The sequence below is a fragment of the Budorcas taxicolor genome, chromosome 7 (genome assembly GCF_023091745.1).
Source record: "Budorcas taxicolor isolate Tak-1 chromosome 7, Takin1.1, whole genome shotgun sequence".
NCBI lineage: Eukaryota > Metazoa > Chordata > Mammalia > Artiodactyla > Bovidae > Budorcas > Budorcas taxicolor.
Window position 1 is genome coordinate 7,640,901 of NC_068916.1, and position 22,485 is coordinate 7,663,385.

Consider the following 22,485-nt stretch of genomic DNA (forward strand, 5'->3'; position numbering starts at 1 on the left):
TCCCACATGCTGTGGAGCAACTAAGCCTGAGCACCACAGCTACTGAGCCCGAGCACCCTAGAACCCGTGCTCCCGCACAAGAGGAGCCACCACGCACACTGCAAAGACAGGGTGGCCCCCGCTTGCCTAACTCGAGAGAGCCCGTGTGTAGCAACAAAGACCTGATGCAGTCAGAGTAAATAAAATTTTAAGGCAGTTTCTTCAATAAATACAAATTGGTTTCTGAAAAAGCAGATTGTCTACCTGTAGCTTTTGTTTTTGGTAGGTTTGCAAAGATTTCCCCAGGTACAGATAATAACTGAGGAACCATAGCCTGTTTTGCAGGAACTCCTCATTCCAGAACAATTTCACAAAAGTCCCAGGCATTTGTTTTTTGGGGGGGATTTTTGGTGGGAAGGTAGATGTTAGAAAGGGCATCCGTGTCCAGTTTGGGAGCACTTCAACTCACTGATCACTAAATAAGTAGGAAGCCAAGGAAATTTTGCACATTAGAGGGACCCAGGGAAATCACATCATACCAATTAGACTGGGGTGGGGGGAAGGAAAAGGATAAAAAGCCATAATCCCTACTGCTTGTGAAGATGTAGAAAAAAGGGCATTTTCCTACAGGACTGGTAGAAATGCCCATCGCATACTGGCCCTTTTGGAAATAAGTTTAATGATATTTAATAAAAGTGAAGACAGGGAATTCCCAGGCAGTCCAGTGGTTAGGACTTCTTGGTTTCACTGCCAAGAGTCCAGGTTCAATCCCTAATTGGGGAACTAAGATCCCACAAACTGTGGAGTGACGGTGGGCGGGGTGGGGGATGGAAAGTGAAGACATACAAATCCTTTGATTCTGCAACCCCATTCCTAGCACTTTGTCCCCGAGAAGCAAAAACTCCAGGAAACAAAGCAAATGGTCATCGGTGGGAGAACGGCCTAAAAATTGTCATCTAGAGTCTCAGCTTGTCTGTCCCCAATCCTCTGTCCCCCCAGCCCAGCCCATCCCCTGGGACCTTGGACAAGGAGGAGATGAGTCACGAGGAACCAGAGCTGGCAATGCCACGCTTAGGGCAGGCTAGTCAGGAGGGACAAAGGAGCGATATTTCCTGGATACGGAAACCCGGGCGAGAGACAGGCTGCTGCAGGAAACACTCGGCTGGGGCCCCGCCAAGCAAGGGCAGGAGGGTCAGCCAGGCCCAGCCGCCCAGACGGGCCAGTCTGGAGGCCCCAAGGAAGCCGGGACGTCCCTGACCCTGAGCCTACTGCCTGAGCAGCCAGGAGTAAGGAGTCCTGGGGAGGACGCTGGCAGCAGCCAGTCCTGAGTTTGGGTTCCAAACCCCGACATTCCTGCATTCAAATTTTCGCTCAGTTGCTCTCAGCCTCCATTTACTCGCCTAGAAATGAGTGTAATAATAATAATACAAGGGAGGGGGATCCAGGAAGGGGCGGACACACGTATACCTGTGGCCGATTCATGTTGTTGCGTGGCAAAAAACATCCCAATATTGTACAGTAATTATCCCCCAATTTAAATAAATTAAAGAAAATCATCATCCTAAACGCTCTGGGCCCACGGGTGCAGGTCTTTGACTGTTGGCTGGTCTCTCCCATTCAGAGCATCCCAGGATATCAACCTTCCAACCAGCCCGGCGGGCTGTAGTTCACGGGGTCGCAGAGAGTCGGACACGTCTGAGGGACTAAGCACTGCGCAGCACAGGCCCAGGTCAGCCCTCCAACACCTGGGCCTCAGCCTCCGCCTCCTTTGCAGCCTCCTTGGTGGTCCAGAGGGACCCATTCATCCCAGGATCTGACCACGCGTCCCTCCCACTCACACCCTCCCCAGCTCCTTAGTACCCTGGGAATAAGGCCCAACTCCTCAGCTCTCTGTGCCCTGCCTCCCCACAGCCGGTGCAGCTGTTCTACACATACTCTTTGACCGAAGATTCGGTGACTTTAAATCTGTATTGTGCCCTCAGACTAGAGTGCTTTGTTCTCGCCTGCCAATTCCCCAAGGCCCCGCCCTAGACATCACTCCCCCTGGCAGCCCCTCTGGATGCCCCAGAGTTCTTGCTCCTTCTGGGTACTTCCCCTACACCATCCCTGCCTCTTTCCAGCCCTGATCCTGGAGCTCTGACTTCTCCAGGCTGAGGCCCTATGCCAGCCCCGCCCAGCCCTGAGAGCCAGGTGGGGGTTGAGTCCTAGTCAGGGAGCAATTGGCAGACCCCGCTCTCTGATCCTGTGGTCCAGCCACTGGGTGAGGTTCTGACTCTTTGGGGATTTCCTGTGACCTCTATAAATAACCCCCATGCCTGCTTCCCACAAACCACCTCCCCCTTCTTGGAAAAAAGGGACAGTAGCCAAGGACCTCAGTCCGCGATGTGCCAGGGACAGGGTAGGTGGGCGGGGCCGAGGCATCCTTTCCCAAGAGCATCTTCCTCCCCACCCAGACCCCACTCCTCCCTGCTGAGAGCCCTCCAGACCCTCCCCACGCAAAGGACATCTGGGCACCCACCCTCTCTACACCCACATTGCTGCTTTTTGTCTTTCTGCAAAACAGACCTAACAGTAATATCCACGGACTGAACTGGGGTGACCCTTCCCTTCCAGGAGCCCCCCATTCATGGGGGACCCCAGCTGTCAAGCAAGCAAACAAATCAACAGAGTGTGACATATTGCAATGAAGCCATGATGAAATGGAGTCAGAGGGTCCCTATAGTTGCGTGATGGGCCCTGGAAACGTCCCAGCCTCTGCTCCTGTGTCCCTTGAAATTTGAGAGTTTGTATCTTCAGCTACTGGAGGTGGAGATTTTTTTCTGATTCTGGAAAAGAGCTTGACCCTATTTGAGACTCCATTTCCACCTCTGGCCAAAGGGGAGTTAACTATTCATATGCCATCAGGTGGGTCGTGGAAGCCTGGATCCCTGGGACCTTAGGGGACCGGAACGTCACTGGAGTGTCAGGCACTTTTTTTGTTAGGGCAGAGCGCCCTCTGGTGGTTCATCACCTCAACAGCAGATCCCCCATGAGTGAAAGTCCCTCAGTCTTATCCAACTCTTTGTGACCACAAACCGCCTCGTCTTGGACTATAGTCCCCCCATGGACTATATAGTCTATGGAATTCTGCAGGCCAGAATACTGGAGTGGGTAGCTGTTCCCTTCTCCAGGGGATCTTCCCAACCCAGGGATTGAACCCGGGTCTCCTGCATTGTAGGTGGATTCTTTATCAACTGATCTATCAGGGAAGCCCAGATCCCCCATTAGTGCCCACAATCAAAGCCTTCACTATCAGGCTCTCCTCTCCTGGATTTCTTCCTCCTTGTAGCACTCACTCATTCTACTTCCAGCCTCACTGGCCAAGGCCTTTGCACATGCTGTGCCCTCTGCTTGGGATATTCTTGCTGGCCTCTTCTGTCTTCTTCTCACCTTTCAGATGTCACAGTAATTTCCATGTCTACCCTCACATCCGTCCCTGACCAGGTCAGGTCTCCTCATCCCAAGTTTGCCCAGCAGCCTTCAGAACTCAGGTCACCCAGGTGACTCAATAATAAAGAATCCGCCTGCTGACGCAAGAGTGGGAGACATGGGTTTGATTCCTAAGTTGGGAAGATCCCCTGATGGAAGCAATGGCAACCCACTCCAGTATTCTTGCTGGGATAATCTCATGGACAGAGGAGCCTGGAGGGCTACAGTCCATTGGTTGCAAAGTGTTGGACACAACTAAGGGACTGAACAAGCAAGCATCCGACCTCACTAAAAGGAGCGGTCTCTTCTTTAATAAGGGCAGGAGTGGGGACTTCCCTGGCATTCCAATGGTTAAGAATCCCCCTTCCAATGCAGGGGATGAAGGTTCGATCCCTGGTCTGGGCACTAAGATCCCACATCCCGGGGACAACTAAACCCGCCGACCACAGCTACTGAAGCCAGCACACTCTGGAGCCCATGCTCTGCAACTAGAGAAAGCCCATGCATCGCAATGAAGGCCCAGCACAACTGAAAATTAAAAACACAGGAGCAGTAATGCCTGCTTACTCCCCTGTTTCCAGCCCCCTGCCTCAGTCTGTCACCCAGAAGGCCCCCAGCGAACTCAAACTGAAATCTAACTTTATGTTCAAATCCCCTGGGGGCTTCAGCAACTAAATACTTCTCTGAACCTCAGTTTCCTCATCTGTAAAACTATGACAGCATAACCACTGCATTGTGCTATTATGAAGATGCAATCAAATGATGGGTGCGATTCTAACACATAGTAGGTACTGGATAAATATTCACTGAGTGACTAATGACTAAGCTTGGAGAGGAAGCAGGGATTTTGCAAGTCACTTTGAGGATAAAAGAAGAAAAGTTTCAAGATTAATACCACAAAAGGAATGACAGCTTGGGACTTTCCTGGCAGTCCAGTGGTTAAAGATTCCCAGTTTCCACTGAAGGGGGGCACTGGTTCAATCCCTGGTTGGGGAATTAAGATCCTGCACGCTGTGTGGTGCAGGGTGGTGGTGGCAGTGGGTGTTGGGGAAGGACAGTTTGCAGAACAATAAACACCAATTCATGTACAAAATACAAGACAAAATATATTTTACAGGCGCATCCACAAGTATGCAAATTTGCACAGAAAGTTCTGGAAGGATACAACAACCAAGGAGAGGGTGTTCAAATATTTCTGGATCACCCATTTCTTACCTTTCTTTGGAATTTGCAAAATAAATTAAAAACTATAAAACAAAAAACGTCTGAGACCTTTCAACCTCCGTCTTGATCCTCCACCTCCCCCAGCATCATGTGCCCAAAATGACCTCCCTTCAGCCCCACTCAGGGCCAAACCCCCGAAATCTGGCCGGCTGCCACTCAGTCACTACCAGCAACAGAGGCTTCATGGTTTTCGGTCAAGTTCCCCGACTTGGCCTTAGCTGTTCCCAGACACCCCAAGGCTTCTGGGTGCTCCTCCAGCCTGGGTCTGAGCTTCAGATGCCCCCTCACTTGCCCACGCAGAAGTCCCGGAAGATGATATCCAGAATTTCCTCGGTGCCCCCTCCACCAGTGAGATGACTCAGATGCCCTCGGGCTACCCGAAGTGCCTCGGCTGCCAGGGCTAAGTCTTTTGCTTGCCTGTACTGACCAAGGGCATCCAGGCAGCCCTGGAGGTGGTGTTGGTGCCTCGATCGTGTCAGAAGTGGGCCTGTGGACGGGTCCCCACACCTGAAAGGGACAAAGGATAAGGTGTCTCTTGGCATTCAAAGTAGGGGGAAGAGGAACGATCATACCCCGTTTGTAGATACAGAAAGTGAGCTGGCAGGGCCAGCTGTGCCCAAAGCCAGCGGCTTAGCCCCCAAACTTGGACAGAGCAAGGTTGCCCAGTGGGCAAGGGGGCTCACAGTTCAGCCAGCTCCTTCTTCAGTGCTTCTAGGAGGCCGTCCAGCCCCTCACCCGTCAGGCAAGACAGCAACAGGTGGGAGGGGAGGTCAGGATGGGGGTCTGAGCACCCAGCGGGCAGCAGGTCCGATTTATTCAGCACAAGCAGAAGGCGCTGGTGGCTCCCATTGGGGTTCCCGGCTCCTGCCGGGATGACAACGGTGTCCAGGAAGTTGCAGCTGGCTGGAGAGGCCAGGTCAGAAGCATCCAACACGGCCAGAATGAGGTCAGCCTGCTCCAGCCTGGGAGGCGGGAAAATGGAGCATGGACCCCAGAGCTGCGCAATGAAAAGCATTTGGCAGGGACGGGGTAAAGGCCAAACCTAAAAGCTGCCCTCCCCAAAGAACTGAGGCCCCACCAAATGGGGCTTAGTAATCTTTCCTCATTAAGGACTAAGGAAAGATAAATGCAACTGGTAGAAACAGCAAAGGGCCCTCGTTTCCCCCTCCCACTTCCCTCCTGCCCACCTTTTTTGGGCACGCCGCACTCCCTCCTGCTCCACAGGCCCCACGCCTTCCCGCAACCCTGCAGTGTCGCTCAGCAGCGCCGGGAACCCGGCCAGGTCCACGGGGGTCTCCAGAACATCTCGGGTGGTCCCCGGCTCCGGGGACACGATGGACACAGGCTTCCGGCCTGGGGATGGGGGTGGGCTCAGAGGAAGTGGGCGGGGTGGAGATGAGAAGGTCCCTCCCTTAGGCTCCATCCCAGGGACAGGATGGACAGTTTTCAACCTCCCAGGCCCCTTGCCTACCCCGGAAAGCTCAGTACCTTAGCTCCCAGCCCTGCCCCCTGCCCTGAGCCCTGACCCCTGCCCACGCACTGAGCAGGTTCACCAGGCTGCTTTTGCCGGCGTTGGGAGGTCCCGCAACCACTACGTGCGCCCCTGAGCGGAGCCTCTGCCCGCGCCTGGCATCTCGAAGATGTACACCAAGCGCCACCTCCAGCTTCCGCACCTCACTATCAGCTGTGGATGGAGGAAAGGAGAGAGAGTAAGAGGACCTGGGGGGGCTGGATGCCAGATGTCTCCACCTCCCACCCCCAGGGGGACCCACCTTGATCCAGGACGCCTTCCTCCAGGTTGTCATCCTCACTAAAATCGATATAGGCCTCTACATGGGCCAGAGCCTGAGGGAGGGAGAGGTGGGTAGTGTGATCATACAGAAACTCACCCCTAGTGGGTGCCCGGGTCCAGCCTAACCTTAAGGGATCAGATTGGAGGCTCATAGACAGGAAACTCTAACACAGGAAAAGGTTAGGAAGTGTCTCTGCGGCAAGGTATGAGTGTACTTGCTTTAGTGAGGGTCTCGGCCCAGCCGCGGCAGAGGTCACCCAGCTCCCCATCGAGCTGCCTCAGGGCCTGTCGCCGCTGCGCCTCGGTTTCTGCGTGGATCAGGTCTGCCAGCCCCTCCACCTCCGTCAGGCTCAGCTTCCCGTGGGCGAACGCCCTCCTGGTGAACTCGCCTGCTTCCGCTGGCCTCAGCCCTGGCACACTGCCTGCGGGAAGGTTCAAGATCCTGAGGCCCCTGGCCCCTGCCCAGGTCACCGGCGTAGCAATTCTTCAAATCCAAGGCTGCAGACTTACCCAGGGCCTGCAGGACACCACTCACCACGGCCGGCCCTCCATGTACGTGGAACTCCGCGCAATCCTCACCGGTAAAACTTTGGGGACCTAGTGTGTTGAAGAGATGGGTGTCAGCAGGATACGGCCTGGCCGACCGCCTGGAAAGAGGAAGTTGGGTCACAGGAGTTACTTGAGGTTGCGGATCTTAAGTCCCGCACCTGGAAACCAAAGCACCAGCGCGCGGTCCAAAGGCTCCCCAGAGCGGGGGTCGCTGAGCAGGCGCAGGCAGGCTTTGCGAGCCGGCGGTAAGTCCCGCGGCGCCGTGAGGCTCCGGAGGGCGTGGCCGCTGGCAGGGCCGCTGGTTCGGATCACCGCGATGCCGCAGCGGCCTTGGCCAGAGCTCAGAGCGAAGATAGTGGCTCCGGAACCGGGGGCCGGGTAACCACTGGCCTGGCGCGTGCACAGTCTGGGACTGGAGAGGAGGAGAGTTAGTGCATCTGAGAGGCTCTGACGCCAGAGTGGCATGGCAGGTGGATAGATGGCTCGATGGTCGCGTGAGCCCCCAAGTGGAAGTTTTGTGGCTAGGGGAGGGACTGATCGGCAGTTCAGAGGCCAGAAGACTGGATTGCGGTGGGCTCTGCGGCAGGGGGTGGGGCTTGGATGGAGAAGAAAAGTGCTCCTGCCGCAGGGAACCGGGCCCCCAGATCCCAGGGAGAGGGTTTGGGGCCCGAGCAACGCCCTACGCTGTCACAGCCCTTCCCCAGCTCACCCCACCTGTGAGGCCCACGTGCAGCCCGGGATACCAGGGTCCACAGCCCCCGCCACATGGATTCACAATGAGCTATCCGCCTGCCCACCCTGCCGCGGGAGTCTGCAAGTCCTTGCAGGAGGTCCCGCCCACTCCGCGACGTGACTGGTAAAGTGCTCAACAATTCTCGATTATCATTGGGCCCCTTAGAAGACGTACTGCCCATCCACTGAAGATCTTCGCTTCTACTGGCTAATGACAGGGAAAGAAGCCGAGGGCTCGCACGCTTCGGTGCAGTGAAATAGTGTTCCTCCAGCAACATTAGACAGAATTTTTAGGATCCTAGAGGGGCCAGGTTCCTAGACACCGGAAATGAGTAGCACAGGGCAATGGAAATTAAAGGAAGGCGAGGGTTTGAGTCGAAGCAAGAGCATCTCGGGGGCTTCCCTGATAACTCAGACAGTAAAGAATCTACCTGAAATGCAGGAGACCCAGGTTCGATCCCTGGGTCGGGAAGACCCCCTGGAGAAGGAAGTGGCAATCCACTCCAGTATTCTTGCCTGGAGAATCCCAAGGATAGAGGAGCTTGGTGGGCTGCAGTTCACGGGGTCGCAAAGAGTCGGACACGACTGCCTTTCACTTTCAAGAGCATCTCGGTGGCCGGGAGGGATGAGTTCCGGGGAACCAACGCCCTGGCCCTGGGGAAATCTATTCCAAATTTCTGGGAAGACTTCTTTTCTCGGAAGTCTACAGTTTCTCGCCGCTCCCCAGCTTTCTCTCCCGCCGTCCCTCTGCCTCAGATACCCTTGCCTTGACAAAGAGCCTCAGTGCTCCAAGGTCCCCTCCGCTATGAAGCCTCCCTAGGATCCCCAACACAGTCCTCTCTCCTCTCTGGGCTACTCTGGCCCCGGTCTCCTCGTGCAGAGTTGTGTGTCCCGTCTGTCTCTGACTCCCCGAAAGCCAGAAAGGGGAGATTATTTTCAGGTTAACCCGGGACAGCGCCGGCCGGCGAAATAAAGCGCTGATGGTGGAATTCCAGGCACTGGATAGGCGGGGTCTCCGGGGGTACTGCCACGCGGCGAATTCTCTGGTTCTTGGACAGAGCGGGCGGGTGGCGCGACTATACTTAGGGAAGACTGGAACAGGTTACAGTTCTAATGATTAGCTCCACGCCTCGCTCTGTTCAGTTTTTTCATTTGTCAGTTAGGGAGTTCGGGATGGACATGTTCTCATTTCTGTATTTAATATGGATAACCACCTAGGACCTACTCTATAGTACATGGAACTCTGCTTAATGTTGTGTGGCACCCTGGATGGGAGGGGAGTTTGGGGGAGAACGGATACATGTATATGTTTGGCTGAGTCCCTTGGCTGTTCACCTGAAACTGTCACAACATTGTTAACTGATTATTACCCCATTACAAAATAAAAAGTAAAAAAAAAAAACCCTTTTTTTCATTGTAGAAGAGGAGTGAATGATGACGTTTGCTGTCTCCAAGTTGTTCCATCTGTCAAAAGTATACCTCAAATGCCTACGGTGTAACCACGAAGAATCAGTCTGGGCCCCTGCCCTCACTGGTCTATCAGTCTAATGGAAGAAGCTACAGAGGATGATCAGGGGGTCGGACAACAGAGAAAATACAGGGCCCCCAGTTAAATGTAAATTTCAGATGAACAAGGATTATCCTGTCAGTATAATTAGGACCGATGCAACATTTGTATGTGTGTGTATGTGTGTTTGCCGCTCAGTCATGTCCGACTCTTTGCAACTCCATGAACTGTAGCCCTCCAGACTCCTCTGTCCATGGGGATTCTCCAGGCAAGAATACTGGAGTGCGTTGCCAAGCCCTTCTCCAGGAGATCTTCAAGACGCAGGGATTGAACCTGGGTCTCCTGCACTGCAGGCAGAGTCTTTACTGACTGAGCGACCAGGAAAGCATGGAATATTTGGGATATACTAAAAATTTATTCATTTATCTGAAATTCACATTTAACTAGGAGAACTGTATTTTTATTTGCTAAATTTGGAAAACGCAGAGGAACCAGAGATCAAATTGCCAACATCCGCTGGATCATTGAAAAAGCAAGAGAGTTCCAGAAAAACATTTATTTCTGCTTTATTGACTATGCCAAAGCCTTTGACTGTGTGGATCACAATAAACTGTGGAAAATTCTGAAAGAGATGGGAATACCAGACCACTTAACCTGCCTCTTGAGAAACTTGTATGCAGGTCAGGAAGCAACAGTTAGAACTGGACATGGAACAACAGACTGGTTCCAAATAGGAAAAGGAGTACGTCAAAGGCTGTATATTGTCACCCTGCTTATTTAACTTATATGCAAAGTACATCATGAGAAACGCTGGGCTGGAAGAAGCACAAGCTGGAATCAAGACTGCCGGGAGAAATATCAATAACCTCAGATATGCAAATGACACCACCCTTATGGCAGAAAGTGAAGAGGAACTAAAAAGCCTCTTGATGAAAGTGAAAGAGGAGAGTGAAAAAGTTGGCTTAAAGCTCAACATTCAGAAAACGAAGATCATGGCATCCAGTCCCATCAATTCATGGCAAATAGATGGAGAAACAGTGGAAACAGTGTCAGACTATTTTTTTGGGCTCCAAAATCACTGCAGATGGTAACTGCAGCCATGAAATTAAAAGACGCTTACTCCTTGGAAGGAAAGTTATGACCTACCTGGACAGCATATTAAAAAGCAGAGATCCTACTTTGCCAACAAAGGTCCATTTAGTCAAGGCTATGGTTTTTCCAGTAGTCATGTATGGATGTGAGAGTTGGACTATAAAGAAAGGTGAGCGCCAAAGAATTGATGCTTCTGAACTGTGGTGTTGGAGAAGACTCTTGAGAGTCCCTTGGACTGCAAGGAGATTCAACCAGTCAGTCCATCCTAAAGGAAATCAGTCCTGAATATTCGTTGAAGCTGAAACTCCGATACTTTGGCCACCTGATTCGAAGAGCTGACACATTGGAAAAGATACTGATGCTGGGAAAGATTGAAGGTGGGAGGAGAAGGGGGTGACAGAGGATGAGATGGTTGGATGGCATCACCGACTCAATGGACACGAGTTTGAGTAAACTCTGGGAGTTGGTGATGGACAGAGAGGCCAGGCGTGCTGCAAGTCCGTGGGGTCGCAGAGTCGGCACGACTCAGAGACTGAACTGAACTGAGCTGAAATTTGGTAACTCTATCGGGTCCTCTCTGAGGACATTACATCCTGAAGGGTGCAGCAGTTCACTGGACAAAGAGGGCTTGAAGAGTGTCCTAGGTAACAAGGATGGCGTTACACACCCAGCCTGTACTAAGGCATGCTACACTTGTTCTCATTCTCCCTGTGGTGGTTTGGAGCTACTGCTACCGGCAATCTCCTGCGACCAGGCTCACCACCCGCTTCCCCCAACCCCACCCACACCACCTACCCGCGAGACCACCTCAGATTCCAAACCGACGGGGAAACTAACGCTTTAAGGCAGAGAATCCAGGCCCAGGGCGGGCGGTGTCGAGACCGGGCACCGAGTCGGGCGGGGACAGGGAGGAGAATGAACATTCGGCGCGGGCGGGGACGAACACCAGAGAGCGAGGTGGGCGGGCGAGAACGAAACTCGGAAAACATCACGGGCGGAGTCGAGAACCAGAGAACGACGCGCGCGGGGCCGAGAAGGAGAATCGAGGTTCTGCGCGGGCGGGGACGAGAAGCAGCGCTCGGGCACGCGGGGACGGCGGCCGGCGCGGGCGGGCGCGGCCTTTGTCTCCTCCTCAGGCGCGCTCGGTGGCTGCACCGGCCCCATGAGACCGCGGCCCCCCGGCGCCTGGGCCGCCCGCAGCCCCTGACCTGACCTGCCCTCACAATGGCGGAAGCCACCTCCGGCGCTGGGGGCACATCCCTGGAGGGCGAGCGTGGCAAGAGGCCCCCGCCGGAGGGCGAGCCTGCAGCCCCGGCGTCCGGAGTTCTGGGTACGTGTGCAGCGCCTGGATCTGACAGGGTTGCAGGTGCCTGGGGTGTTCGCGGCAGGTCTACGGGGAGGGATATTGGAGTCAGCCGTCCCGGGCCTGGAGTCCAGTCGAGGCACCGGCTTTTCCCGGCACTGCGGCCGCGGCCGGGCGAGCGTGGCTGGAAAGGTGCAGCGGGTGTGGGGTCCCAGCGCAGAGATATGGACACGCCCCTCCTAGAGCCCCGGTGCGGGACTGAGCCCAGTCACCCCTTGGGCTACTCGATCGCTGCTGAGCAGTGATGCGCTTAAGAGCGCCTCTCCACAGAGGATACAGAATCATACAGTCCTGTGTTCAAATACCTGCTGGACTCTGTGACCTTGGGCGCGTGACTTAAATGCTCTGGGCCTCAGTTTCCTCGCCTGTGAAATGGGGGTAAGAGCCGCACCCAGCTATGAGGAGACGCTGACATAATGTAGTGAGGCGCTCAGAGCTGTTAGTGAGCGCCCCATCGATTGTGGTTTCGGAGGCGGAGCTGGGCCTCAAGAATGAGTAAGATTTGTAAGGGAGGACCTGGGGGAAGGGCATTCCTGGAGAAGGGCCTGGCTGGTACAAGGACGTGGAAGGAAGGAAACAAGCCAAAGCCAGAGCTCATAGGGCCTTGAATGCCAAGCTGAGTGCCAAGGAGCCCTGGCGAATGTGTGATCAGAGGCAAGGGTTGGAGGGACTAAGACTGGAGGCTAGGCCATCTGAGAATGACCCGACCCCAGCCTGCGCTGCCTGCTCCCCAGATAAGCTTTTTGGGAAGCGGCTCCTGCAGGTGGGTCGGTATCTGGTGTCCCACAAAGCATGGATGAAGACGGTGCCCACGGAAAACTGTGACGTGTTGATGACCTTCCCAGGTACCTGTCTGTGCTCACCTGCCCAGGGCCTACACTGAATTCCCCCGAACTGGGCTCCCCTGTCACTCCTGGCAAGAGCCATTGGTCCCTGTGCCCCTTGGCAGATACGACCGATGACCACACGCTGCTATGGCTGCTGAACCACATCCGCGTGGGCATCCCCGAGCTCATCGTGCAAGTCCGCCACCACCGCCACACACGCGCCTACGCCTTCTTCGTCACCGCCACATATGAGAGGCGAGTCCCTGTCCCTGGCCTCTCGCTGACCCTGCTACTCAGCTCCCCGCCCTTCCAAGCGCCAACTGCGAGGTCCAGCCACCCTGCATTTGTCCCAGACGTCCACCAGGTACACCATCCCTAGTTCCAGGATGGTGAGCCAGGGTCTCCCCGTGATCCCACCTCCCCTGCCCTTCCCGCAGCCTACTCAGAGGGGCCGACGAGCTGGGTCTGCGCAAAGCAGTGAAGGCCGAGTTTGGCGGGGGCACCCGCGGCTTCTCCTGCGAGGAGGACTTCATCTACGAGAATGTGGAGAGTGAGCTGCGCTTCTTCACCTCCCAGGTGCGGTCGGCTCTGGCCCCCAGCGCACATTCCTAGCCCGTGGGCGGCTGCTCCCTGTGCTCACGCCCTGTCCCCTGCAGGAGCGCCAGAGCATCATCCGCTTCTGGCTGCAGAACCTTCGTGCCAAGCAGGGCGAGGCACTACACAATGTGCGCTTTCTGGAGGACCAGCCAATCAGTGAGTGAGGTGGTCCCAAACTTCCAATCGTATGTGGGGAGTTAGCTGGGGCTCTTAGAGGACTGCTGTCAATGTAGGAGGGTTAGGAAGGCGGGGCCTAGATAAAACCAATCAGAGTCTCCCGAAGAATTGGGCGGGGCCTGGAGATCAACCAATGAGATGAAGGGTGTGGCCTTAGCAAGGGGTGGGGCTTGTCTCCTTGGAGGCAGGTCCAGGAGAAACCCTTTTCTGGGTCTGAGAGAAGGTTGGGGCAGGACCATGGACAGCACTCCACATATTGTGTGGTGAGCTCTGGGCCTCAGTATCCCCCAGGAAACCAGCCGCTGCAAGTTCACCTTCTAATGCCAGCTATGCACCATTCTTCAGACGTTTGGAGGAATGAGCTGAAACCAAGTAGCTCTGTTTCCCCACTGGGATCGCACCTCCCAGGTTTCGAGCACCCTTCTCCACCTGCCCCTGCACCTCCCAAATTTTGAGGAATAATGTTCCTTTCACCCAGAACGCTTCTCCTGGGAAGAGCATTTGCTAGTTTAGGAGGAGGCAAAAAGTTATAACTTGGGTTTCAGCCGAGGGGGACTGGCTAGGCCCAGCACAGGCAGACGGGTGGGGTCACCCTTTCTTGTCCCCCAACAGTCCCTGAACTGGCGGCCCGCGGGATCATCCAGCAGGTGTTCCCAGTCCACGAGCAGCGCATCCTGAACCGTCTCATGAAGTCATGGGTGCAGGCTGTGTGTGAAAACCAGCCTCTAGGTGTGGTCCTGGCTGGAGTGGGGGGTGGTGGGGTCCCAGGAGGCAGGCAGGGCTGACTGGGACCGCCCCCCCCTCGTCCCTGGCAGATGACATCTGCGACTACTTTGGTGTGAAGATTGCCATGTACTTTGCCTGGCTGGGTTTCTACACATCGGCAATGGTGTACCCGGCGGTCTTCGGCTCAGTCCTGTACACATTCACAGAGGCTGATCAGGTGCCGGGTGTGGACTGGGACGGGGGGGTGGAACACCTCAGACAGCTTCCTCCCTGGACTGGGCCAGCCAACATTGCAGCCCTCCTCTGTCACCCCCAGACAAGCCGGGATGTATCCTGCGTGGTCTTTGCCCTCTTCAACGTGGTCTGGTCAACGCTGTTCTTGGAGGAGTGGAAACGGAGGGGGGCTGAGCTGGCCTACAAGTGGGGAACACTGGACTCACCCGGGGAGGCTGTGGAGGAGCCACGACCCCAGTTCAGGGTCAGTCGGGGCAGTCTGAGTTCAGGGACTTCAAGAATGGGGTAAAAAAGAGAAAACATACTGAGCAAGTGCATTACAAGAACAAAGTGGGAGGTGAGGTAGGGCTGCAACTTCTGAGAAGGTTTCCCAAGTGAGAGGATCTGCATGCCCAAAGGGAGAGGTGTGGAAAGTTGGATTTGAGAGACTAGGGAGGGTGCTTTAAGTGGACACACCCGGATAGCAAGGATGAGATGGCTGGATGGCATCACCTACTCGATGGACATGAGTTTGAGCAAACTCCAGGAGATGGTGAAGGACTGAGAAGCCTGGCATGCCACAATCCATGGGGTCACAAAGTCAGACAAGGCTTAGCAACTGAACTACAACAAACCATGAAAATAAAGCATCACAGACATGGAGTTCAAAGGGTTGGGAAGAAGGTGGGACAGAGGCAGCCCCTCTGATCTTGTGTTGGGCTGCGCCCCCATCCTCTGCCAGGGCGTGCGGCGCATCAGCCCTGTGACTCAGGCCGAGGAGTTCTACTACCCGCCCTGGAAGCGGCTGCTCTTCCAGATGCTTGTCAGTCTTCCCTTGTGCCTCACCTGCCTAGCCTGTGTGTTCCTGCTCATGCTCGGCTGCTTCCAGCTCCAGGTGACCTTCAGTCCCTTGCCCTGGCCTTGGGCCCAACCTGTTCAGGTGTGCCCTGAGCCAAGACCAGCGACCGGGGTAACCTCTGAACCCCTTTGTCGCTGCAGGAGCTGGTGCTGAGCGTGAAGGGGCTGCCCCGTCTTGCCCGCTTCCTGCCGAAAGTCATGCTGGCCCTGCTGGTCAGCGCAAGTGCCGAGGGCTATAAGAAGCTGGCTGTCTGGCTCAACGACATGGGTATGCCCTGTGAAGGGAGGTCTCACTGCCCAGCCCCCAGGAGGAAGGGCCCCACTGCCTTCTGGGGTCCCTGCTGCTCATGACGGTCTGGGCTACACTCTCACTCGTCTCCTTGGCCCCCAGAGAACTATCGGCTGGAGAGTGCCTATGAGAAGCACCTCATCATCAAGGTCGTTCTGGTGAGTGGTGGCCAGCAAGTCGGCAGGGCTTCTTTTATTATTTTTTTTTAATATTTATTTATTTGGCTGCACCGGGTCTTAGTTGTGGCACATGTGATCTAGTTCCCTGACCAGGGATTGAACTCAGGCCCCCTGCGTTGGGAGCATGAAGTCCTAGCTACTGGACCACTGGGGCAGTCCCCAGGCAGGGGTTCTCCAGGGGACACATGGGGGTTCCTCGGGGCAGACATGGCGGGGTGACCACCCCCTGCCCGCTTTGCACAGTTCCAGTTCGTCAACTCCTACCTGAGCCTTTTCTACATCGGCTTCTACCTCAAGGACATGGAGCGCCTGAAAGAGGTGAGGCTCTGGCCCAAAGCAGTGCCCCCGAGGCAGCTGGCTGTGGGGGCCAGACCGGCCCAAGGGGTCCATGGGCTCTCCAGCCCCTCCCTTCCTCCTCCATCCTTCTCTCCTCTCTGTCCATTCGTCTGTGTGTCCTCCCTCTGCCTGTCATGCCCCCCCCATCTGTCTGTCTACCTGTCCGTCGGTCCCTCCACAGCTCCTGATCGTCCTGTCCCTGTCCCAGAGCCTCGAGCGGCAGCTTTGGGCGGTGCTGGTCCCGCTCGTGGCCCTGCGGTTCCGCCTGCTCCTCCTCTCCCTCCAGGGCCTCCTTCTTGAGGCCCGGGCCAAAGTACGGGCAGGTGGCGGCGAGCCCGTGGGGCCTTGCCAGGGTGGGCAGTGTGGCTGTGCCGGGGCACTCACGCCTAGCCGAGGGTGCATGCTCTGAAGGGATGGGGCTCCACTGACTGCGTGCAGGTGTCGAGAGCCCCTGGAGGCCCTGGGCACCAGCTGAGCTCCGGGAGGTGCAGCATGATGGGAGGCCATGGCCTGCCCACGTGATCAGCTAGAAGCGCTGTGGCCCGCCCAGCTGTGGTTTGGGGTTGCCTCTGTGCCCGGGGACATCCAGACTGGGCTCAGGCTGTGGCTGGATGTGTGCTTTCGGTGGGTGGGCACCCACAGCCTGTCCCAGTGCCCAGGGCCCCGCCCGCCCCCCACGAGGCTGCCCTCCGCCCCCTTCCTACCCCCAGATGCTGGCCACACTGCTGATCACCCGCCAGTTCCTCCAGAACGTTCGAGAGGTTCTGCAGCCCCACCTGTATCGGCGGCTGGGCCGAGGAGAGCTTGGCCTGCGGGCGGCCTGGGAGCTGGCCCGTGCCCTGCTTGGCCTCCTGAGCCTCCAGCGCCCCGCACGCCGCCACCTTGAACCCCCGGCTGAAGAGGGCGGCGGTGGCAGCAGCAGTGGAGGGGGTCGCAGGTGTCTCAGTGGGGGCTGCGGGGCACCTGAGGAGGAAGAGGAGGCCGCGGTGGAGCGGCGGCCTGCAGGGGAAGGGGGAGAGGTGGGGAACGGGCCCCGGGGGGACAGAGAGGAGGAGGACGAAGAGGAGGAGGAGGACGACGAAGAGGAGGAGGATGAGGACGAGGAAGGCGAGGAGGCCGGCCTCCTGGACTGCGGGCTCCGACTGAAGAAGGTCAGCTTTGCCGAGCGGGGGGCTGGGCGGCGTCGGCCGGGCCCAAGCCAGGAGGCCCTCCTGGAGGAGGGGAGCCCCACCATGGTGGAGAAGGGGCTGGAACCGGGCGTGTTCACACTGGCCGAGGAGGACGATGAGGCTGAGGGGGCTCCCAGCAGCCCCGAACGGGAGCCTCCCCCAGCTGTCCTGCTCCGCCGGGCTGGAGGTGAGGGCCGAGACCAGGGGCCGGATGGGGGCCCGGATCCAGAGCCGGGCTCAGGCGACTCAGCCCGGAAGCAGCGGCGGCAGAACCGGTCATCTTGGATCGACCCACCCGAGGAGGAACACTCATCTCAGCTCACCCAGGCGGAGCTCGAGAGCTGCATGAAGAAATACGAGGTGAGGAGGGCCCCTGAGGGTGGAGGCAGGGCCATCGGCAGGGCTGGGCACACAGTCTGAGGATGGAGGTGGGGTGGGAGCGACAGGAAGGAATGACGGGCCCCTTTATGTGATCAGGGCCTCCCTGGTGGCACAGATGGTAGAGTCTGCCTGCGATGCAGGAGACTGGGGTTCAGTCCCTGGATTGGGAAGATCCCCTGGCAAAGGGAATGGCTGCCCACTCCAGTCTTCTTGCCTAGAGAATCCCATGGCTACGACTCACCCTTATGTGATCAGAAACTTGCTAACCTTGCTGAGCTTGGGTCCATGCAGGATAATCTGAGGGAGGCGGGCTTGATGAGAGGAAGGTGGGCTGAGGGAGGAGGTGTCCTGAGTTGGGGGAGAGCCTAGGCCCACCCCCTGGGTGCCTGCCCACAGGACACGTTCCAGGACTACCAGGAGATGTTCGTGCAGTTTGGCTATGTCGTGCTTTTCTCATCTGCCTTCCCCCTGGCTGCCCTCTGCGCCCTCATCAACAACCTCATCGAGATCCGCAGTGACGCCCTCAAGCTGTGCACGGGGCTGCAGCGGCCCTTTGGGCAGCGCGTGGAAAGCATTGGCCAGTGGCAGGTGGGGGAAGGGCCAAGGGCTCTGAGCCAGGATGCCCAGAGGTGGAGCGGGTGCTGGGGAGGCTGGTGGGACCCCATCTGAGCCCCTCTTGTTCCCCCTTCTCCCGCAGAAGGTGATGGAGGTCATGGGCGTCCTGGCAATCGTGGTCAATTGCTATCTAATTGGCCAGTGTGGGCAGCTGCAGCGCCTCTTCCCCTGGCTCAGTCCCGAGGCAGCCATCGTGTCCGTGGTGGTGCTCGAGGTGGGACCGGTGTCCGGGTGAGGGACCCAGGTGGTGGTGTTGGGGTGTCCCCATGCCTGCAGCCTCCTCCTCTGTCGCCTCAGCACTTCGCTCTGCTCCTCAAGTACCTCATCCATGTGGCCATCCCTGACATCCCAGGCTGGGTGGCTGAGGAGATGGCCAAGCTGGAGTACCAGCGCCGGGAGGCCTTCAAGGTATGTGGGCCAGGGCCCGGTATGCTTTACATCTCTGCTCCGAGGGGCTTCTCCCCCCTCGCCTCTCTGCCTCACCTGGCTGGGCAGTCACATCCTTAGAGGGTAGATGCGCAGATTGTGTTAGCGTTCGTTGCTTAGTCATATCCGACTCTTGGTGACCCCATGGACTGTAGCCCACCAGGCTCCTCTGGCCATGGGATTCTCCAGGCAAGAATACTGGAATGGGTTGCCATGCTCTCCTCCAGGGGATCTTCCCTACCCAGGGATCAAACCCAGGTCTCCTACATTGCAGGCAGATTCTTCACCATCTGAGTCACTAGGGAAGCCTAGGGTAATAATTAGCATTTCAAAAGGACCTGGTCCCTTCTGGGGTCCTGGTGGCATCCCGCACCAGGCCAGCACTTATGAACTGTCATCTGCCATCTGGGGTCCTGGTGGCATCCTGCACCAGGCCAGCACTAATAAACTGTCATCTGCCAGCTTGCTGGGCATTGTCCTGTGTGGGGTCAGGGACACAGCTGATGCTTCCTAGAAGCCCAGCCTGTGGCACGTTCCCCAGAAAGCTGCAGAGCAGACCAGGGAGCTCATTGCCACCAACCAGTGGAGCCCTCCATGATGACGTGTGTGTGCTCAGTTGCTCAGTGTCCATGTGACCCCATGGACTGGGGCCCGCAAAGCTCGTCTGTTCATGGAATTCTCCAGGCAAGAATACTAGAGTGGGTAGCCATTCCCTTCTCCAGGGTATCTTCCCAACCCAGGGATTGAACCTAAATCTCTTATGAGAAGTCTCCTGCATTGACAGGCAGATTGTTTACTGCTGCGCCACCTGGGAAGCCCCAAAAATAGTGATGGAAATGTTCTATTCTGGGTTGCCCATGTAGCCCGTTACTACAGACGGCCAATGAGCGCTTGCAATGGGACCTGGTGCTACTGAGAAACCAAGCTTTTACTTCAGTTATCTGGTTGTTTGTTTATATATTGGCTGTGCTTCGTGGCTTATGGGATCTTAGTTCCCCAACCAGGCATCAAAGCCAGGCCCTCCGCGCTGAGAGCGCAGAACCCTAACCACCGGACTGCCAGGGAATCCCCTTATTTCAGTTATTTAAAGTGACAAAACCATGGGAGACCCTGCTGGTCTAGCGGTTAGGATCCACTGCTTTCACTGCCACGGCCCAGGTTCAGTCTCTGGTCTGGGAACTGAGACACCTCCAAGTCACGTGGTGGGGCCCAAAAATAATAATTTTTTTTTTTTAATTAACATTGCCATGTGTGGCTACTGGCCACTGGGCAGTCACAGCTCTGTCTCTCCCCCGTTCTCCAGAAAGCAGGAAACCACTGAGGCCCAGTATTTAACTCTCCCAATTTCTAAGACAGCGTCTGGCATGCGACCGGGGACAGAATTGGTGGCCAGTAAATGTTTGCTCTCTTCTCAGTACTCAGAGAGCCCTGGAGTGGGTCCAGGGATGCAGCTGGAACCCAAGAAGTGTGTGGATCTCTCCCCACTTCTGCAGGAGAGCCCCGCGTGGGCCTGGGCCTGGGTGGGCACCTGCTCACACACTCACTCCTCCCAGTGCCCATAATGGCTCCATTCTGCCCTCAGAGACATGAGCGCCAGGCCCAGCACCGCTACCAGCAGCAGCAGCGGCGTAGGCGGGAGGAGGAGGAGCGACAGCGCCACGCGGAGCACCATGCCCGGAGGGAGCGGGACGCCAGTGGCCGAGAGGAGGCTCGGGCTGAGGGCTCTGGGTTGGACCCTGCTGCCCCGGAGAAAACCTCGGCCAAGGCCAAGGGCAGTGGGGCAGGTGGCCACGGGCCAGAGCGACCCAAGCGCCCGGGGTCCCTGCTGGCACCTAACAACGTCATGAAGCTGAAGCAGATCATCCCGCTGCAGGGCAAGTTCCTGTCGTCCGGGACCTCATCCTCCTCGCCAGCCGCCACGGGGGCCAACCTCACCACCCGGTCAACCCCTGCCCAGTCGCCCACTGGCAGCGACACCCGCCTGCCAGCCTTCCTTAGCTTCAAATTCCTCAAGTCACCTGAGACCCGGCGGGACCCAGAGCGTAGCCACTCTCCACCCAAGGCCTTCCACGCCGGCAAGCTTTTCCCCTTCGGCGGGGCCCGGGCGGAGGCCGGGTCCAACGGGGCGGGCGGGCAGGCCCGGCAGGACGGGACCCTCGGCGGTGGCGGTTGCCGAGCCCAGCGGAGTGGGCTGGCGGACGAGGCTGCAGCTGAGGAGCCGGACACACCCCGGCCCGAAGAGGAAAGCTCAGGTCACAAGCTTTAACTCGGGGGTGGGGACTCTGGGCCGGGCTTTGGGGGTAGGGGTGGGGTGTCCAGACGTGGGCAGAGGGGCTGAAGCAGACGGGAGGCTCCGTCTCCTGGTACCAGTTGGGGACCTGGGTCTGTGGTACATGGAGCCTGTTGATCAAAGCCTTCTCAGTCTTTCCGGGTCCTTGAGAGCCTGGAGCCCTGTGCCTGACCCTCCTCACCCCTGGGGGAGGGATGCCAAAGTCCCTTGTCCCCAATTGCCCTTCCCAGGGTGCCCGCCTGCCGTGTTCTGGTGCCAGGAGAGATGAGGGAGGCCCCTTCACCACCTGGCCTAGCCTTTCCTGCCCCAATGAGACCCCACACCCAGCTCACTCTGGGGGACCGGAACCCCCAGGCCTCTATGCAAGCCCGCGTCCTGCAGCCCAAGCTGTCCCTGGAGGCCTTCCTTGGAGGTGGGGCTCAGGCTGCCCACTAGGGGAGTTCAGGGCTGCAGCCCTGTGGCCGCGGAGCAGAGTCACAGGCCTCACTGCACCGCCCCGCCCCACCTCATTCATGCCCGGGGTCCAGAGACCCATCCCAGGGAGCCCAAGGGGCGGCAGCTGTAGCACCAGGGACTTAGGTCAGAAGTCAGCGGGACTTCCTCAGACTTCCCTCTCCGTGAAGGGGAGGGGCCCAGTGCCCAGAGGCCGGGGATGCACCCGAAGAAGCCCACCCCTTGTCACTGATCAGAAGCAATAAGGCCCTCCATGTGCCTGAAAGCCCAGAGGGAGCGCGGGCAGGGTTCCCAGCGGCGGGGACGGCATCTCCCCGGAACGGCCCCTCTCGCCTCCGCAGGGACAGCGCTGGCCCCCGTGGGCGCCCCGGCCCTCCGCACCCGCCGCAGCCGGAGCCCTGCGCCGCCGCCACCGCCGCCGACACCGCTGCCTCGGCCCCCGACGCCCCCAGCGGGCTGCTGGCAGTGGGACGGGCCGTGGGGCTGCGGGGGCGAGGGCGCCGCCCCGCGGCAGGCCCCTGCTGCCACCGACTGCCCGCCCTGCGCTCTCGCCGGGCCCCCGCCTGCCCCCCAGCCCCTGCCGGGGGACGCCAGCTTCTACAGCCTCCCGCCGCCGCCGCCGCCGCCTCCCACCTTCGAGCGCCCCCAGCCCCCGGCGCCCTCGCCCAGCCCCAGCTCCAGTCCCAGTCCTCAGGCCGTGTGCTGGCCCAGCGGCTGGCATTAGCTCCGCCCGCCCTGCCTTCCTGTTTTCATATGCAATATCAGTCACAGACGGGGCGGCGACCGCCACCCAGGAGACACTTGGGCCGGCCCGATGTACCCCAGTATTGGCTGCCCCTCCTGGGGCAGGGCCAGGGGCCTGGGGCCCCTCTATCTGCCGTTTTCCTTTCGACCAGGATGGGGGAAAACGAAAGGAAACCCCCCCAAAAAACAACAGAAAACACACAGAATAGGTGATTATTTATTTGTTTTTAATTTATTTTGTCATATTTTTGTAAAACGGCAGAAATGCAATAAAAAGTATATTTCAACAGTGCCCAAAGGCGGAGCTGCTGAAAGGGGACTTCCGAGGCCCAATGACAAGGTCGGGGCCAGCTCTTTGGGGGACTGGCAGGCCCAGAGTGGGTTCCCCTTCTGTCCTGAGACCCTTGGGGAATGCCTAAGAACTGGGTCTCCAGGCCAAACGTATGGAAAACTCCAGAAATCCAGGCCTAGGAGGCCCCCTGGGAGGAGCTGCAGAGCC

General features: G+C 57.6%; 2 protein-coding genes across 2 annotated transcripts; one reads left to right on the top strand and one right to left on the bottom strand.

Annotated features, from left to right (window-relative positions):
- Positions 1 to 4,573: 4,573 nt before the first annotated feature.
- Positions 4,574 to 7,804, bottom strand: GTPBP3 (GTP binding protein 3, mitochondrial). Its single transcript, XM_052643619.1, has 9 exons — positions 7,727 to 7,804; positions 7,171 to 7,424; positions 6,974 to 7,060; positions 6,683 to 6,885; positions 6,444 to 6,516; positions 6,212 to 6,355; positions 5,859 to 6,024; positions 5,355 to 5,633; positions 4,574 to 5,178 (listed from the first exon to the last, which is right to left on the bottom strand). Exons 1-9 carry the CDS (start codon positions 7,777 to 7,779, stop codon positions 4,956 to 4,958), a joined length of 1,482 nt encoding a protein of 493 aa, XP_052499579.1. The 5' UTR covers positions 7,780 to 7,804; the 3' UTR covers positions 4,574 to 4,955.
- Positions 7,805 to 11,486: 3,682 nt separating this feature from the next.
- ANO8 (anoctamin 8) lies at positions 11,487 to 22,181 on the top strand. The gene is made up of 19 exons (XM_052642954.1): positions 11,487 to 11,673; positions 12,441 to 12,551; positions 12,656 to 12,788; positions 12,971 to 13,109; positions 13,190 to 13,286; positions 13,920 to 14,036; positions 14,123 to 14,250; positions 14,350 to 14,511; positions 14,989 to 15,141; positions 15,246 to 15,372; positions 15,496 to 15,551; positions 15,816 to 15,890; positions 16,090 to 16,221; positions 16,619 to 17,437; positions 17,855 to 18,046; positions 18,156 to 18,287; positions 18,371 to 18,481; positions 20,082 to 20,751; positions 21,584 to 22,181. Exons 1-19 carry the CDS (start codon positions 11,568 to 11,570, stop codon positions 21,964 to 21,966), a joined length of 3,843 nt encoding a protein of 1,280 aa, XP_052498914.1. The 5' UTR covers positions 11,487 to 11,567; the 3' UTR covers positions 21,967 to 22,181.
- The last annotated feature ends 304 nt before the right edge of the window (positions 22,182 to 22,485 follow it).

What these genes read in the sequence shown, in the direction of transcription:
- GTPBP3 (XM_052643619.1), bottom strand. Translation starts at nt 7,779, where the DNA reads ATGTGGCGGGGGCTGTGGACCCTGGTATCCCGGGCTGCACGTGGGCCT. An exon ending in GCTGCACGTGGGCCTCACAG is followed by an intron (nt 7,425 to 7,726) that starts GTGGGGTGAGCT and finishes CCTCCTCTCCAG; the next exon opens with TCCCAGACTGTGCACGCGCC. An exon ending in CAGCCTGGTGAACCTGCTCA is followed by an intron (nt 6,025 to 6,211) that starts GTGCGTGGGCAG and finishes CCCCATCCCCAG; the next exon opens with GCCGGAAGCCTGTGTCCATC.
- ANO8 (XM_052642954.1), top strand. Translation starts at nt 11,568, where the DNA reads ATGGCGGAAGCCACCTCCGGCGCTGGGGGCACATCCCTGGAGGGCGAG. An exon ending in TCTGGAGGACCAGCCAATCA is followed by an intron (nt 13,287 to 13,919) that starts GTGAGTGAGGTG and finishes GTCCCCCAACAG; the next exon opens with TCCCTGAACTGGCGGCCCGC. An exon ending in ACATGGAGCGCCTGAAAGAG is followed by an intron (nt 15,891 to 16,089) that starts GTGAGGCTCTGG and finishes GTCCCTCCACAG; the next exon opens with CTCCTGATCGTCCTGTCCCT.